This window comes from Rana temporaria, chromosome 12 (genome assembly GCF_905171775.1).
Source record: "Rana temporaria chromosome 12, aRanTem1.1, whole genome shotgun sequence".
NCBI classification, from domain to species: Eukaryota; Metazoa; Chordata; class Amphibia; order Anura; family Ranidae; genus Rana; species Rana temporaria.
In genome coordinates this window covers 57552912-57569884 of record NC_053500.1, presented here as the reverse complement: position 1 = coordinate 57569884, position 16973 = coordinate 57552912, and the positions used below count along the sequence as shown (strand labels likewise).

General features: G+C 43.9%; 1 protein-coding gene across 1 annotated transcript in view; it reads right to left on the bottom strand.

The window, feature by feature from the left end:
- The window catches only part of LOC120918851 (proton channel OTOP2-like), a 76728-nt gene that overhangs the window by 25501 nt on the left and 34254 nt on the right, over nt 1-16973 (bottom strand). The window contains exons 2-4 of the mRNA XM_040330697.1: nt 16398-16534; nt 10488-10546; nt 3672-3820 (exon numbers count right to left, since the gene is read on the bottom strand). Coding sequence (XP_040186631.1) covers nt 3672-3820; nt 10488-10546; nt 16398-16534 — 345 coding nt within the window. The remainder of the gene's footprint in view (nt 1-3671; nt 3821-10487; nt 10547-16397; nt 16535-16973) is intronic.

Genomic DNA, 16973 nt, shown 5'->3' with positions numbered 1-16973 from the left:
CCTTTTCTCGGTCGTCTAGTGCAAGACAACATGGCAGACACTCGGCAAGTGGCAACCTGAAGCCAGAAGCGAACCCAGGCGGAACCACACACCTGATCCCGGAGATGCAAGGCCACAAACATGGCGTTTGAGGAGAAGGTGGAAATGGTGGCAATATTGGGGAGGGAGGATTATGATGCTAAACATGGCCCATACAAATACCCTAATAAGGTGAAGGCCCAAATAATGGACAAAGTGGTCAAAACTCTGTACCACAAATTTGGGGTGCGCAGATCAAAGGAACCGCTCCGCAAAAGATGGTCTGACATCAAGTTGAGGGAGCCGGAGCAATACCAGAAAATTAAAAGAAATAAGAAAAAGTAAGTAATTTTCCTGTTTACTTCAGATTCGTATTTTGGTATCATGGTGCTGCATGTGCTTTTTCTTTCATGTAGTACAGTTCAAGATGTCAAGTTTCATGTTTGTGGGCACAATAATTGGTCGTAGGAATGTTCGTTCATTCGCTCACTAATAATAAAATACAATCTTTTTGTCTGATACAGTCTTTTAGAAACTTCATCATGCCTATTCAGACATGGACAAATGTAGTTAACACTGTATCAGACAAAAAGATCGTATTTTATTATTAGTGAGAGAATGAACAATGATTCATACGACCAATTATTGTGCCCACGAACATGAAACGACATCTTGAACTATTTATGCAAGAATAATTTTTTAGCACTACAATGGAGCAGACAAAATACATTGGGAAGTGGCTAGGCTAGATGTGTTTGGGCCCAGGATAGAATGTTGGAGAGGTTGGCTATTGAAAATATGCATGTAGGCCAAAAAATAAGCATTACAAGCTTACAGCATGCATGGGGACAAAAGGGGACATTCACAGCATATTGCAAACATGTTAATTAGGGACTGATTCAAAAAATAAAATACCTTAGCAAGCATTAAATACATAGATTGTGAGGTTAAAGGACAAAACTTACCTTAATATAGTCCTCCTGCAGGACTTGGATTATAGCAGAACAGGTGTCTGGGATTATGATCCCCAGAGCCTGGGGGGAGATGCCTGTCGAGAACTTGAGGTCCTGCAAGCTTCTCCCTGTTGCCAGGTAGCGCAACGTAGCAACTAGCCTCTGCTCAGCAGTTATGGCTTCCCGCATAATGGTGTCCTGCCTACTGATATAGGGAGACACCAAAGCCAAGAGCTGCTGAAAAACGGGGTCAGACATCCTCAGAAAATTCCTGAAGTCATCAGGGTAATTCTCCTGGATCTCCCGCAGCAGAGGCATATGACAGAATTGGTGCCGCTGGAGAAACCAATTCTTGGCCCACAAACTCCTCCTCACCCTGTTAATGGACTGGAGCCGGGATAAAGTAGAAATCCCAGCACCAAGCACAGCACGATCTCGGCGACGAGAATGTACCCACAACATGGCTAGAAAACGGTCGTCTAACGAACTAAAAGAACGCACTGAAGAACAGCAAGGCCTCTGAAGAACGACCTGAAAAACAGTAAAGTACTGAAAGACAGATACGAACCCACAAGCACAAACTGAACACCAGAAAACGATCTTTAAAGCACGAAGACTGAAAAGCACGAATCGTCTCTCACCAAAACTTTTACTAACACGTGGTAACACAAAATCAGCAAAAGCAGCCCCAAGGGTGGCGCCATCCACATGGAACTTCCCCTTTTTAGTGCCCTCGTACGTGTTATACGTCACTGCGCTTTGCTAGAGCGTTTTTTTTCCATGATCGTGTGTAGGCAAGGCCGTTTTAATGATCGGGTTGAAAAAAACTTTGTTTTTCTAGACCATTAAAAACTTTGGGCCAGATTCAGGTCCAATTCCGGCAGCGTAACTTATTGCATTTACGTTACACCGCCGCAAGTTTTACAGGCAAGTGCTTGATTCACAAAGCACTTGCCTGTAAACTTGCGGCGGCGTATCGTAAATCCCTCCGGCGCAAGCCCGCCTAATTCAAATGGGGCGTGGATCATTTAAATTTGGCGCGTTCCCGCGCCGAACCGACTGCGCATGCTCCGTTTTGAAATTTCCCGCCGTGCTTTGCGCGAAATGACGTCGCACCGACGTAATTTTTTGAACGTCAACGTGATTTACGTCCTTTCCTATTCATGGACGACTTACGCAAAAAAAATAACAATTTTAAATTTGACGCGGGAACGACGGCCATACTTTAACATGGCAAGTCTAAAGATAGGCCAAGAAATAGCAACTTTAACTATGCGCCGGGAAAAGCCGACTAGCGACGACGTAAGAGAATTCGACGGCCGCGCGTACCTTTGTGAATCGCCGCAAACAGCTAATTAGCATACCCGACGCAGAAAACGACGCAAACTCCACCCAGCGGGCACCGAAGTATTACACCTACGATCCAAAGGCGTACGAAGCCGTACGCCTGCCGGATCAAAGCCAAAAGCCGTCGTATCTTGGTTTGAGGATTCAAACTAAAGATACAACGTGGCAAATTTGAAAGTACGCCGGAGTATCAGTAGCTACTCCGGCGTACTTCTTCTGTGAATCTGGCCCTTCATTTTTTAGAACCCGAAAAACGGTCGTGTGTACGCTGCATTAGATTCAACAGATTCCAATACCTGATGGCTTGAAAGCTCACACTTGGGCAACCTCATGGGCAGTATACTGCAGAGTATCTGCAGAGACCATATGTAAAGCTGCAACTTGGTCCTCCAGAAACATATTCATGTCACATTATAAAGTTGATTCCACACAACTGACAACTGTGGAATTTAGGAAGTCAGTTATTCAGGCCAATACATCAATTGCTTGTTCAATAAACATATTTTTTCTTCCACCCACCCAGTCAGCAAGTTAGTTCCCAAATGTATGCTGCCATGATGCGACAAGGAAATGGAAAATTGTATACTCACCTTTCTGTAATTTTCCTTTCCTGGCACATCTTCATGGCAGCATACAAACTTCCACATTTTTTAAGGTGATAGATACAGAGAATCAGGGCTAAAGTCCTGCGGGATTGCGTGGGAACGGAGTCCCTTCACTTTTTTCACAGCAGGAACGCAGTTCCCTTTGCAGGACTAGAGCAGCCGAGCTGCCCAAGCCAATCCTTCACTAAGCGGCAATGCCCAGCTCGAGTCACTATCAGGGGCAGGCGAACCTTAGTAATCCTTTATGTTACTGGCCGCTTCCTGTATATGGATTCATCGGGTAGTGTGCGAGTATTCCGTCACTTCCTCAATGCCGCAATGTCTCCTGGGAGCTTTTGTCATTGTTCCCACGAGACATTGCGGAGGTCTGCCGTGAGTTATCGCTGGATTTAGAAGGAACTTGCTTAAAGTTTAGTAATTATGCATATGAGCGTATAATTTTTTTTTGGTGGGGGAGTGGATCTTGGGTGGGAGTTCCCACACTTGTTTCCCCAGGACTTGACCCCTGCAGAGAATGCTGTGATGGGACCCTTTCTTTCATTTTATAGCTCTGCAGTTCTATCAGGTTGTGGGGGTGGAGTCAAAACCCAAGTGTATGCTGCCATGAAGATGCCCTAGGAAAGGAAAATTATGTAAAGGGGAGTATATAATTTTTGGTTTTGTTGCCCCTAGTTTAATTTCAGAGTTTTCAGGGCGATTGCTCATGTGGGGACAGAAAGAAAATGTCAATGTAAAAAAATGCTTGTACCGTGATGTTCACTTAGAGTGCTGGTATTTGTTTTAGAATAATTTCTGTTAAAGTACTCCTCTAGTTCCATTGTATGATGTCTGGATTCTTCAGTCACCATGATAATCCAAATAGTTAGATTTACCATCAACAGAATCATAAGAAAACACCTGAAAAGATATAAAGCTAAATTATATAAAGCGACTTCTCTAAACATAATCCGTAAAAATGATGCCGCATACACACAACCGTTTTTCATGATGACAAAAATGGCATTTTTTTAATTGGTCATTAAAAACGACCGTGTGTAGGCTCCAGAGCATTTTTATCAACGAGAATAAACAGGGAAAAAACGTGCATGCTCAGAAGCAAGTTATGAGAAGGGAAATTTTCATAATCAGCCCAAAGGGTGGCGCCATTCAATTGGAACTTCCCCTTTATAGTGCCGTCGTATGTGTTGTACATCACACGCTTTGCTCGAGCATTGAGTATCACGATCGTGTGTATGCAAGGCAGGCTTGAGAGGAATCACGTTGAGAAAAACATTGTTTTTTTCCATGACATGAAAAACTGTCGTGTGTACGCGGCATAAGATATATATTTATAGCCAGAAACAAAATAGCATTCTTTTACATGCTTGGGTGAAAGGACTGTGCCACTTCAACATAATCTGGAGTCTAAGGGCACAATGGTCCCCATTACCAGCTGGTCGGGCAGAGCCCTGAAAAATGTTGTGTCCCTCTCCCACATTCATCCAACAAGGAGGTATAAGGGGGTCTCAGGGAAGGACTGGGAACCTTCGGTATTAGCAGCAAATGAACCAACTAGCCATTCTATGATAGGGACTAGGGATGAGCCGAACACCCCCCCCCCCCCCCCCCCCGGGTTCGGTTCGCAGCAGAACACGCAAACAGGCAAAAAATGTGTTCAAACACGCAAACACCGTTAAAGACTATGAGACACGAACATGAAAGATAAAAAGTGCTAATTTTAAAGGCTAATATGCAAGTTATTGTCATAAAAAGTGTTTGGGGACCTGGGGCCTGCCCCAGGGGACATGTATGAATGCAAAACAAGTTTTAAAAACTGCAGTTTTTTCGGGAGCAATGATTTTAATAATGCTTAAAATGCAACAAAAAAAGTGAAATATTATTTTAAATGTTATACCTGGGGGGTGTCTTTAGTATACATGTAAAGTAGTGCATGTTTCCCATTCTTAGAAAAGTCCCTGCACAAAATGAAATTTCTAAAGAAAAAAAAGTAATTTAAAACTACTTGCAGCTATAATGAATTGTCGGGTCCCGGCAATACAGATAAAATTAATTGGAAAAAAAAAAAAACAGCATGGGTTTACCCCTTAGTCCATTACCAGGCCCTTTGGGTCTGGTATTAATATTAAGGGGAACCCCGAACCAAAATTAAAAAAAAGCAAGGGGGTCCCCCCCAAATTCTAGATCAGGCCCTTCAGGTCTGGTATGAATATTAAGGGGAACCCCGCACCAAAATAAAAAAAATGGTGTGGGGTTCCCCCCAAAAATCCAAACCAGACCCTTATCCAAGCACGCAACCTGGCAGGCTGCAGGAAAAGAGGGGGGGCGAGAGAGCACCCCCCTCTTGAACCGTACCAGGCCACATACCCTCAACATGGGGAGGATGTCCCCATGTTGATGGGGACAAGGGTCATAAGCGCTTCTGCAGATATAAACCTCTGCAACGTTTTTTTGTGAAATGGTACCAATTCATATGGGGGGCGGCACCTGGGGGTCCCCTTTGCTAAAGGGGGCTTCCAGATTCCGATAAGCCCCCCGCCCGCAGACCCCCACAACCACCGGGCAATGTATGTGGAATCTGGACTACCACTCCTTTCAACCTCCTTGGTCCTATTCACTTGTGCTTAACACATTTCCTTCAATTTTCTTGTTCCTTTTGGACTTTTTCTATGTTTGTCTATCAAGGACACTTTTTGTCATGTTTTGACACGATTTTGAGGCTTAGCCATTATATATATATTTATTGTGTTCAACAATATACTCAATTTTTGATGCACTAGGTATTATATATGTACTGTCAGCATTTCATATTTGTTTATTTTATATACAGAGTGACTCTCACTTATTGGTGACATATCATATATGGTTATATATTGGTGTTTTACTCAACAATACCTGTAATATGATTACCAACACTTCAGTTTCACTTAGCGCAACTATAATTGTTTTTTCTATCGTTGTCACATGATTATCACATGTGTTTTGTGTTGCAGCTTGTTTTCACTACTTTCAGAATTTATCAATTAGTTTTACTAATAGCGCAGGATTACCCCTTTACTCCACAATGTTATTCCCGGGGTGTCTCCAGTGGAGACAGGATGCTGTTCCTCGCTGCATCATCGTTGGAGCCTGGAGAGGAGATCATCCATCGCGGATACCGACAGTGCTGGAGTGGAGGCCGAGAGTGGATTACCACCGCTGGAATCTTTTTTTATTTAATTATTATTTTATTTTTAATAAAGGACTTATCCCAACTGTGTCTGTGTCTTTTTTTACACTTTCTTTGTGAAATGGTAGGGGTACAATGTAGGGGGGGCCGGGATCTGGGGGTCCCCTTTGTTAAAGGGGTCTTCCAGATTCCGATAAGCCCCCTGCCCGCAGACCCCCACAACCAACGGGCAAGGGTTGTGGGGATGAGGCCCTTGTCCCCATCAACATGGGGACATGGTGCTTTGAGGGATCACAGACACACAAAGCATCCTTGCCATGTTGAGGGCATGTGGCCTGGTACGGTTCAGGAGGGGGGCACTCTCTCGTCCCCCCTCTTTTCCTGCGGCCTGCCAGGTTGCGTGCTCGAATAAAGGGTCTGGTGTGGATTTTTGGGGAAACTCCACGCCATCTTTTTTTTTATTTGGCGTGGAGTTCCCTTTAAAGTCCATACCAGACCTGAAGGGTCTGGTAGGGATATTTGGGGGAACCCCACGTCATTTTTTTTATTTGACGCAGGGTTCCCCGTAATATCCATACCAGACCTGAAGGTCCTGGTAATTGAATTTGGGGGGACCCTCACGCATTTTTTTTTTTTATCAATGACTTTTAATCACCGGGAGCCGACAATTCATTATAGCCACAAATACTTTTAAATTACTTTTTTTCCTTCAGAAATTACATTTTGTGCAGAGACAGGAAACTTAAAGGAACATACAAAATTTAAAGGAACATTTCACTTTTATTGTTTCACTTTAAACATTATTAAAATCACTGCTCCTAAAAAACTGACGTTTTTAAAACTTTTTTTTGCATTGATACATGTCCCCTGGGGCAGGACCCAGGTCCCCAAACACTTTGTATGACAATAACTTGCATATTAGCCTTTTAAATTAGCACTTTAGATTTTTCATGTTCGAGTCCCATAGTCTTTAACAGTGTTCAGATGTTTGAACTCATTTATTGCCTGTTCACATGTTCTGATGCAAACCGAACTGGGGGGGGGGGGGGGTGTGTTCGGCTCATCCCTAATCTCAGCGTTTGATAATTTAATTATTTAAAGCCTTTTCATGTGGCTAAATTACTATGTCGTCATAAGCAGATTTAAGTATACCGTGGAATCAGAAATTAAGTATGTACAGACTAAATATATTCCTGTTTAATTAGAATAGAGTACAATTTATTAATTAAATTTTCCTTGAATGATGTGGTGTAGTTCTATGAAATGCTTTGCAATAAATAGTAGACAAAGATAAAAGTTCTATAAACCAGTTTCCATGATTTACATAGTAGGTGAGGTTGAAAAAAGATACAAGTCCATTAAGTCCAACCTATGTGTGTGATTATACTGTATGTCAGTATTACCTTGTAAATCCCTGTGTGTTTACATATGGCAGCATTATTCCTGGGCAGTGTGCATTAGCAGAGAAGCTTATTTTTCCTTTGAGAAGGCATTTGACAGTGTGATTTGCAAACACAAAGTACCCAAACAAGGGCCTTTGTATCAACATCACCAATTGTTAATGCTTATATGGTATTTTATTGTTTGGCTTACATCTACTTTAACAAACTATACTTGAGTTCTTTGAGTTGCAATGCTGTGTACAGATCCTTTTTTTTCCATTAACAATAACTGATTGATAGATTTTCAACTGTCAACACATTATTTGCATAATTGCTTTTCAAGATTATAATTTTATACTTTGGGTGATTATAGCACATCAAGTAGCTGTTGCTGATGCTGACATTCCACCCAACAGCCCATTTTTTGTTTATCCTTAAAGCGACACAAAAGATAAAATGTTTTTAAAAAAAAATAACAAACATGTTATACTTACCTCCACTGTGTGGCTCGTTTTGCACACAGTGGCCCCGATCCACATCTTCTGGGGTCCTTCGGCGGCTGTCATGGCTCCCCCTCCGCAAGAGCTTTCCACCTTCATGCAAGCTCGCATGGTGGAAAGCACTTGCAGGCGTGCTCCCGTGATACAGCGGCATGCCGCGTCATTGATGTGATTGACAGCAGCGCCAGCCAAAGTAAGTGCAAAAACAGCCTGCATATAAACCCTCTCACATGACATCACACACATTTACTGCACCCCTCTGTCCCCATAGATACAATAAACGTTAGGCATATGTTAGATAGGCGTATTATCCCTGATTAAAACTGTTCTGTTTCTGGCAAATTTTATGCTGCTGTATCCTCTGTTGTATGTTTTTTTTGTTAATATTTAAACTCTTTATGCATTTCTAATAGGTAAATGAAAATAGTCAGTGTAGCACCACCCCCGCAGGAGCTGCTGAGTATTTTGGGCGGCATGTTACCTCTATTTTCTCGCCGTCCAGGGTAGTAGAAGAGAGTTGAATAAGTTCAATGTCCACACTCTAGACTTATTTTTCTAAGATTTATTTGCAGAACTTGGTAAGAAAGAAGAAGTGGTTGAAGGAGGTGGAAGGGTAATAGGTAGATAGGTTCAGGTGCATGATCTCAATTAGGAAACACTCCTGCTTCCAGCAAACAGTTCTCGTCGCCACTCTAGTTAGAGTGGGTATTGCTCACCTGGATTGGTCCCTCTCACTGGCCTAGCACGGATTAAAGTACAGTCTCTGCCACAGACCCTTTCCCCACGAGGAGACACTTTCGGTGCAGAATGCCCCAACACAGGACTCAGGACCCCGTAACTCTCCAGACTAGCCTCTGCAGAATTTAGATCCGACAGGCGATCACCATCAAGCCTCTCAGTGTATGGTGCATCCTTCAATGAAGTTTCCAGGCCTTCTCCCAAGATACCAGCCTCTTGCCTGGTCCTCTCCAGGATAGGTCCTCCCCTGGCTTCCCTCATCAAGTGGCTTCTTCCCTCCAGGACAGACAGCACAGGATAACCTCAAAAATGCAGGCCCCAGTCTGACCACTGGGCCCACTCAGATAAACCACAACCCCCGGGCCAACAAGGTCCCGGAGCTAGGATTCAGGAGCACGCCCCCCGGGCCACGAGGTGGTGGAACGACAGACCGATGACGACGGTCCAATGGCGTCTGTCCCTTAAGTACCCCTCCCCAGCATGCACAGCGGGACGATCACTCCCACTGCTTTACTGTCGAGGTCGAGGGGTCACCCAATACACCCTGACTCTGCAGCTGCAATCCTTGGCCTGGGAGGGTAATAACACCCCCAGGCGAACATTGGTGGTCACTTCCAGCACAGCAATGGCTGGAAGATAGGCTAAATTGCCCACAATCATATTCGCCAGTCAATTAACAACTCAGACCCCCTCTAAATTTAAAGCAGCGCCCGCCCAACAGGAGCAAGCCACTACATCAGTATAACTTAAAGATTATCAAGGTTCAAAATGATAAACTATTATATCAATTTCCACATTTCACAAAAAAATCCACTCAGCATATATATAGCTACAGTATACAAACCTACAGGTCGAGGACAGATTTAAGAACCATTGGTCTAAGGCACTAATGATGACTATAACAGACAATCAAAGGAAAAAGGCTTGTATACTCACTAGGGATGAGCCGAACACCCCCCTGTTCTGTTCGCACCAGAACTTGCGAACACACCAAATGTTCGTGTGAACTTTAGAACCCTATTAAAGTCTATGGGATTCTAACATTTGAAATCTAAAGTGCTATTTTTAAAGGCTAATATGCAATGTTTTGTCCTAAAAAGTGTTTGGGGACCTGGGTCCTGTCCCAGGGGACATGTATCAATGCAAAAAAAAGTTTTAAAAACTAACGTTTTTTCGGGAGCAGTGAATTTAATAATGCTAAAAGTGAAACAATAAAAGTGAAATATTACTTTAAATTTCGTACCTAGGGGGGGTGTAAAATTAGCATGTGAAATAGCGCATGTTTCCCGTACATAGAACTGTCCCTGCACAAAGTGTAATTTCTGAAAGGAAAAAAAGTCTTTTAAAACCGGCTTTGCGGCTATAATGAATTGTCGGCTCTGGCAATTCATTCATAATAAAAAAAATAGCGTGGGGGTACCCCCAAATTCCATTACCAGGCCCTTCAGGTCTGGAATGGATATTAAGGGGAACCCCGCCGTCAATTTAAAAAAAAAATGGCGTGGAGTTCCCGCCCCTTAGTTATAAAAGAGAAGGATCTGGGGCCACTTTGTTAAAGGGGGCTTCCAGATTCCGATATGCCCCCTGCCTGCAGACCCCCACAACCACCGGCCAGGGTTGTGTGGAAGAGGCTCTTGTCCTTGAATTCTTTTTCCCATCATGGGTGTGAGTGGGGCCCCATGTCAAGTTTTGCCTAAGGCCTCACAAAGCCTAGAGCTGCCTCTGGTAATTTGCAATTAACTATCCTGACCCAGACACATTTTCTGACCCCTACTTACCTGGTAGAATTTAAATAGATCTGGACACAATGTTTGCAGGAGATCCAAAGAAAACATGTCTACAAGAAAAGCACAACTTTATTAAAGCATGCTGCAACATTTATTTAAAAAGTTTACAATGTAAAATAAATTAAATCATTTCACTGATCCATTTTTTTCTCCTCCCTCCTGACCTAAACCATGTTCTCCCCAAAGGCATACTTACATATATTCTGCAGTCACAGCATTTATATCTATTGTGGAATATTTTCATACGGGGGAGGAGCTAACGCACGGATGTCACCTGCTGCCATCTCTCTGCTGGATTGCTTTACCCAGCTATATTTTTGACAGGTTTTATATGCCCCATCTTTTTATAAATAAACTTGCGGAGTACACTTAGATTGTCTCCATCTTTTTGGTTCACCCTGGCTCCATTGTGATATCACTCAATACTGCCCAGTGGAGACTACTGACACCGGAGGTCAGCCCTGGATATCCCGTTCATCTGATCATCTGATCGGAGGCACTCCAGCTGCACTGGCCACTTTCATCATCCCTTGGTGGATACATGCCTGTAGACCCTTCATAACAGAGAGGTCCACTCCTTCCGGGAAGCGCAACTGTGTTTGTGGTGGAGGATTATGTCTCACGCATATCATTAGAGCAGCCCTCAAAATTTCCACTCGCCTACTAGCATTTGGCGAGTGGATTTAAGCTGGGGGCGAGTGATGACAGGGCTGCATGACCAATCTCCCTCCAATCTGTGCCTACACTTAGAGTCCCGATGAGATTGGCGGCCAAAGAGGAAAGGTGCATGCTCGGGAAAAGTAGTCTGGTGAGCCGCACACAGGCAGAGCAGTACACAGGTGCTCTCCTTACAATTCTCATTAAACCATGGGACCTAACAGTATGACCTCTCTGAGCCTGCGCCCCTCCCCCGGGCCCAGACCAATGTAGCTGGAGAGCAGAAAGTAATGAGTGAGGTGGAAGATTGCAAAAATTAACACTCCGGTGCAGCGCTCACTGAAAGTTGCCCTGACATGAGAGTGGCAGCCTTCTAGTTTGTGCAGTTTTCTTCTTCTTGAGGCCTGGCTAGTAGCTCAGGACTTGAAATTTTGAGCCCTGATTAGAGGATCTATATTCATCCTTTCTCACAAGGGATCTTGCTGTTCACTATTGGGACTTTCTTTGATGACTCCTTACTTGCTGTACAGACATTCGATTCATCTACTTTTTTTGGCGCTGCACTTACCCATTGTTTTGCTAAACCATGCTCTCCCCAAATGCATACTTACCGTATTTATTCGAGTATAACGCGCAAAATTTTATACCAAAAAAAAAAATCAAAGTTTTGGGTGCGCGTTATAAACGAGGACTGGGGAGGGATGGCAGTGGCGGGACCGATACCGACTATTAGCGGGAGTACTCGTACTCCCGCTAATACCACCGATACTAGAATACTTCCCCCCTCCCCCCGCCGCCGCTACCGCCGCTGCTACCAACGCCGCTACAACGTTAATCCCCGCGGCGCGGGGAACATTACAGACAGCTTTCGTTTGAATAGCTGTTTTCCCCGCCGCGCATAGACACTCCCCCTTGGACGGATCTGTCCAATCGCGAGCAAGGGGGAGTGTCTATGCGCGGCAGGGAAAACAGCTGTTCAAACGAACGTTGTCTGTAATGTTCCCGCACGGCGGTGATTAACAGTAGGTGGCTGCATATACAGGGGACATGGCTGCACATACGGGGGACATGGCTGGACATACAGGGCACATGGCTGCACATACGGGGGGCATGGCTGGACATACGGGGGACATGGCTGGACATACGGGGGACATGGCTGGACATACGGGGGACATGGCTGGACATACGGGGGACATGGCTGGACATACAATAAATACAATAAATGATTTTTGGCAATTTTAATTATTTTATACCGATTTTTAATCGAAAATTAGGGGTGCGCGTTATACACGCGTGCGCGTTATACTCGAATAAATACGGTACCTATATACTACAGTCACAGCATCTATATCCATTGTGGAAAATTTTCATTGTGCTGTCTGCACCTGCACAGTGGTTTCCGATAGACTTTGATGGGACTGTCTCATGTGGTTGGAAATGCTCAGGATGACCTAGGGTGATTGGCATTATAAGGCCTCTGCAAACAGGACATTTATTCAACTCTAGTAGAAGCCAGCATTGTTTTTGCAGAAAAAATGGCTGTTGTTTGTAAAAAATCTCTGAATGGACACACGGAGCTGCAGCTTGGCTCAGGTGCCCCCATAGCAAGCTGCTTGCTGTAGGGGTACTCAACAGAAAGGAGCTGCCAGGAGCACTGAAGAGGCACCCATGAAAGGTTGCCCAATAAGGACACATAGCACTGTCAGAGCCATGATTGGAAACTGTCATGATTACTCTATCCAATCATGGCTTATTGCTTTTAGTCCCACCCCACACTATAAAAATATTCTTCCCATAGCGACCATTTGCAGTGTGATATTGGCATCGAAAGAGAAAGAACAGGGTTCTGTTCAGTGCTACTGAGAGTTATTGTGCTATAGTGTGCTATTGTGATTCTATTGTCAGTGTATAGTATCAGTTTAGTGTGAACCCAGTGATAGTGCAGTGTGAGTGTAGTGCGACCATTTATTTTTACTTTATTGTCATTTTATTTTGTCAGGGCAGCAGGGCTCAAGTCCTGCGGGAACGCGTGGGAACGGAGTTCCTGCACTTTTTTCACAGCAAGAACTCGGTTCCCTTTGCAGGACTAGAGCAGCCGAGCTGCCCGAGCCAATCCTTCACTAAGCGGCGATGCCCAGCTCAAGTCACTGTCAGGGGCAGACGAACCTTAGTAATCCTTTATGTTACTGGCTGCTTCCTGTATATGGATTCATCAGATAGTGTGTGGGTATTCCGTCACTTCCTCGATGCCGCAATGTCTCCTGGGAGCTTTTGTCATTGTTCCCAGGAGACATTGCAGAGGTCTGCCGCGAGTTAACAAGGGGTTATGAAAGAACTTGCTTCTTTCTAAATCCCGCGATAACTTGCGACAGACCTCCGTAATGTCTCCTGGGAACAATGACAAAAGCTCCCAGGAGACATAGCGGCATTGAGGAAGTGACGGAATACCTACACACTACCCGATGAATCCATATACAGGAAGCGGCCAGTAACATAAAGGATTACTAAGGTACAGTGGATCAAAAAAACAAACATGCGGTTTAGTAATTATGCATATGAGCGTATAATTTTTTATTTTTTTTGGTGGGGGAGTGGATCTTGGGTGGGAGTTCCCACACTTTTTTCCCCAGGACTTGACCCCTGCATGTTTAATGCAGTATATTTCAGTGTGTTACTGCACGTTTAATACAGTATATTTCAGTGTGTTGCTGCACGTTTACCGCAGTATATTTCAGTGTGTTGCTGCACGTTTACTGCAGTATATTTTAGTGCGTTGGTGCATGTTTAACGCAGTATATTTCAGTTCATTGCTGCACGTTTACTGCAGTATATTGCAGTGCGCACGTTTAATGCAGTATATTGCAGTATGATATTGCACGTTTACCGCTTTAGCAGTATATTGTAGTGTGTTAGTGCACGTTTAATGCAGTATATTTCTTAGTGTTGGTGTAAGTTTACCGCAGTATATTGCAGTGTGTTAATGCACGTTTAATGCAGTATATTTCGGTGCAGCATACTTCAGTTCAATAGTGCACATTTACCACAGTATTTTGCAGTGTGTCAGTGCAGTTTTCCTGCAGTATATTGTAATGGAGTGTGTCTGTGCAGTGAGTACTCAAGTTAAAGTGCACCAAACACCACTTTCCATTCATTAAAGGGCATCCATGTACACATTTCTCTGTCTTTATTACATTTTGCTAATAAGCCCCACCCAGTCCCCCCATCATGTCTGGGAGGCCCACAAGGAGGGGCAGACGTTCCCATGGCACTGTGAGGGGGTGTCTAGGCAGGGCATCATTTCCTCTGTTTACAGGAATTCCACCTGCCCGCAAACCGCCTGATTTGTGACATGCCCACCATGTAGAAGTCAACTTTGGCAATGCTACAGCGGTTGCATATGCAGCAGAGCACCGTCAAAGAGTACGGCACATCGACAAGCTCAGGCTGGCTTGGCTTTTTTACCCACACCATGCTGATAAAGGATGCATGCGCTGTACTGTCACCATTTGAGAAGGCGACAAGATGGTGAGCTGTGACAATGCATGCATCAGTGAGACAATCACTGTTGTGTTCCTGCTGCAGCAGACTCTGCGTGACATTATGGACAGGGCACTAGAGGCAGAGAAGCGGGAGGAAGAAGAGGACTTCCTTTCCTCTCAAGGCCCAGTTAATGCAGGTACCATTCTTGCGATGCCGCACAACACACAAGAGGAGAGGAAGGAGGAGGATTCTGGCAGTTTTGGAGGCATTGAAGCCAAGGAAGACATACAGCAACCCTTAAATAATGCTTTTTATCCCCAGAACCCTTGGGAGTAGTACGTGGCTGGGAGGTGGCAGTTCCAGATACTGTAATCCTCAATGACCCCAAGGAGTCCTCATCTCATGCCTACGCAAACTTGATGCGCTCCCTCATTTTTCAAAGCCTGTGAATATACATGAGAATACATGGCATCAAGGAGAAGGATTGCTATTGGTTGGCGACCCTCCTTGACCACCATTACAAGGGGAAAGTCTCGGACCTCATCCTGTCCCCACAGAGGGAGCAGAAGAAGAAATATCTTGAAGAAACCTTAACGAGGAGTTTATGTAATGCCTTTCCAGACTTTGGTAGGTTACAGTCTGGTGGAAAACATAGTTTTGAGTCTTCTGTTTCTCAAGAGAGGAGAGGTGGAAGAGGGGGCTTCCTCAGTGATGCTTTAAAAAAAAAATGTTTAGTCCTTGGCACCCAGCGCTGTCAGTTTCCACATCCCATCGGCAGAATTTGCATCATATGGTGGGAGATTATCTAGGGGCCAAAACAGACATGGAGAGTTTTCCAGTTGATGATCCACTGGGTTATTGAGTCATTGGAATAGACCACTGGCCAGAACCTGCCCAGTATGCAATTGAGTTGGGCTGCCCTGTATGTTTATGGTGTGGAGGCACCATCGACACCCAAAGACCAATTTTTCTGCATTTGTTACTTCTATCCAAAGTCTGCGAAAGAGACACCAGAATGTATCCCAAAAATCTCTAATCTTGTTCCCAAGCCATTTTTTTTCAAAATAAAGAAAGCTTGCAGTGAATTTTTTTTTTAGCTTATAAATGTCATTATTGCTGCAGCAGGTTCTATACATGATACAGATGTGCCACTTTACAGGCATGCTAAGGGGACACTTCCCCCAGGCACTATTTTAAAAGGAATTTTCTATTTTTGTTGATATTTCTCATTTTGATGGTTTCACTTTAAGCATCAGTAAATCATTGCTCATTTAAACATGTTTTTTTTTCAAACTTTTACTACATTTACTAAAGTGCAGTGGTACTACATATCCTGTATTCATTTAAATGGGGGAAAGTGGGATATCTGGGGGGCCCTAATTATTAAGTGGGTTTACAGATTCTGAGAAATCCCCCACCTCCACAGACCTCACATCCACTGAGCCAGGGCTCTGATCATATATTATATAATTAATGACATTCTCAGGATCCTCTCCAATATGAAACAAGCCAGCCAGATGGAAGCAGTCTTTTAGTAGCGGTAGTGATGCTGCTATCAAATCAATGACCTCTGGCTGCAGCAACTGGAGGTTTGGGCAGCCATATTTGGCCATTTAGTTAACTCATTCAGTGAACAGCCTTGGTTTGGGTTGAACTCATGGTTGATCCAGACCTAGAGCACTTTCCTAATTGCAATGGAAATTCTGCCAGCAATATGTTTTTGTGAGTTAAGCCTATACTGCAAAATTAAAGATTTTCTCATACCTGAACAATGATGAAGAGAGCCTGTATGACAGGTTGCATCATTTTCATGGGTGTTGCACAGTCCGTGTACTCAGCCGTGTATGCAATCTTAAAAGAGGTCATAATAAGTGCACCGACGCCAAAGAGAATGATTCCCACTGCAAGGATAATAATGAGTAACAGTTAAAATGCAAGTTACAAGGTAAGTGGATATATTAATTTATATCAGATAATATATATAAAAATGTATATATACACACACACACTGTATGGTCAAAAGTATTGAAACACCTGCCTTTATACCGTGCACATTAACTAGGGTTCAATATTGAGTTGGCCCACCCTACAGCAATAACAGCTTCTCTTCTGGAAAAGCTATCCACAATGTTTAGAAGTGTGTCTATGGGAATGTTTGACCATTCTTCCAGAAGCGCATTTGTTAGGTCAGGTACTGATGTGGATGAGAAGGACTGTCTCGCAGTCTCCGTTCTAATTCATCCCAAAGGTGTTATATTGGGTTGAGGTCAGGACTCTGTGCAGGCCAGTCAAGTCCTCTACCTCAAACTCATACTTATGTTCACTCCATCCACCAGTTTA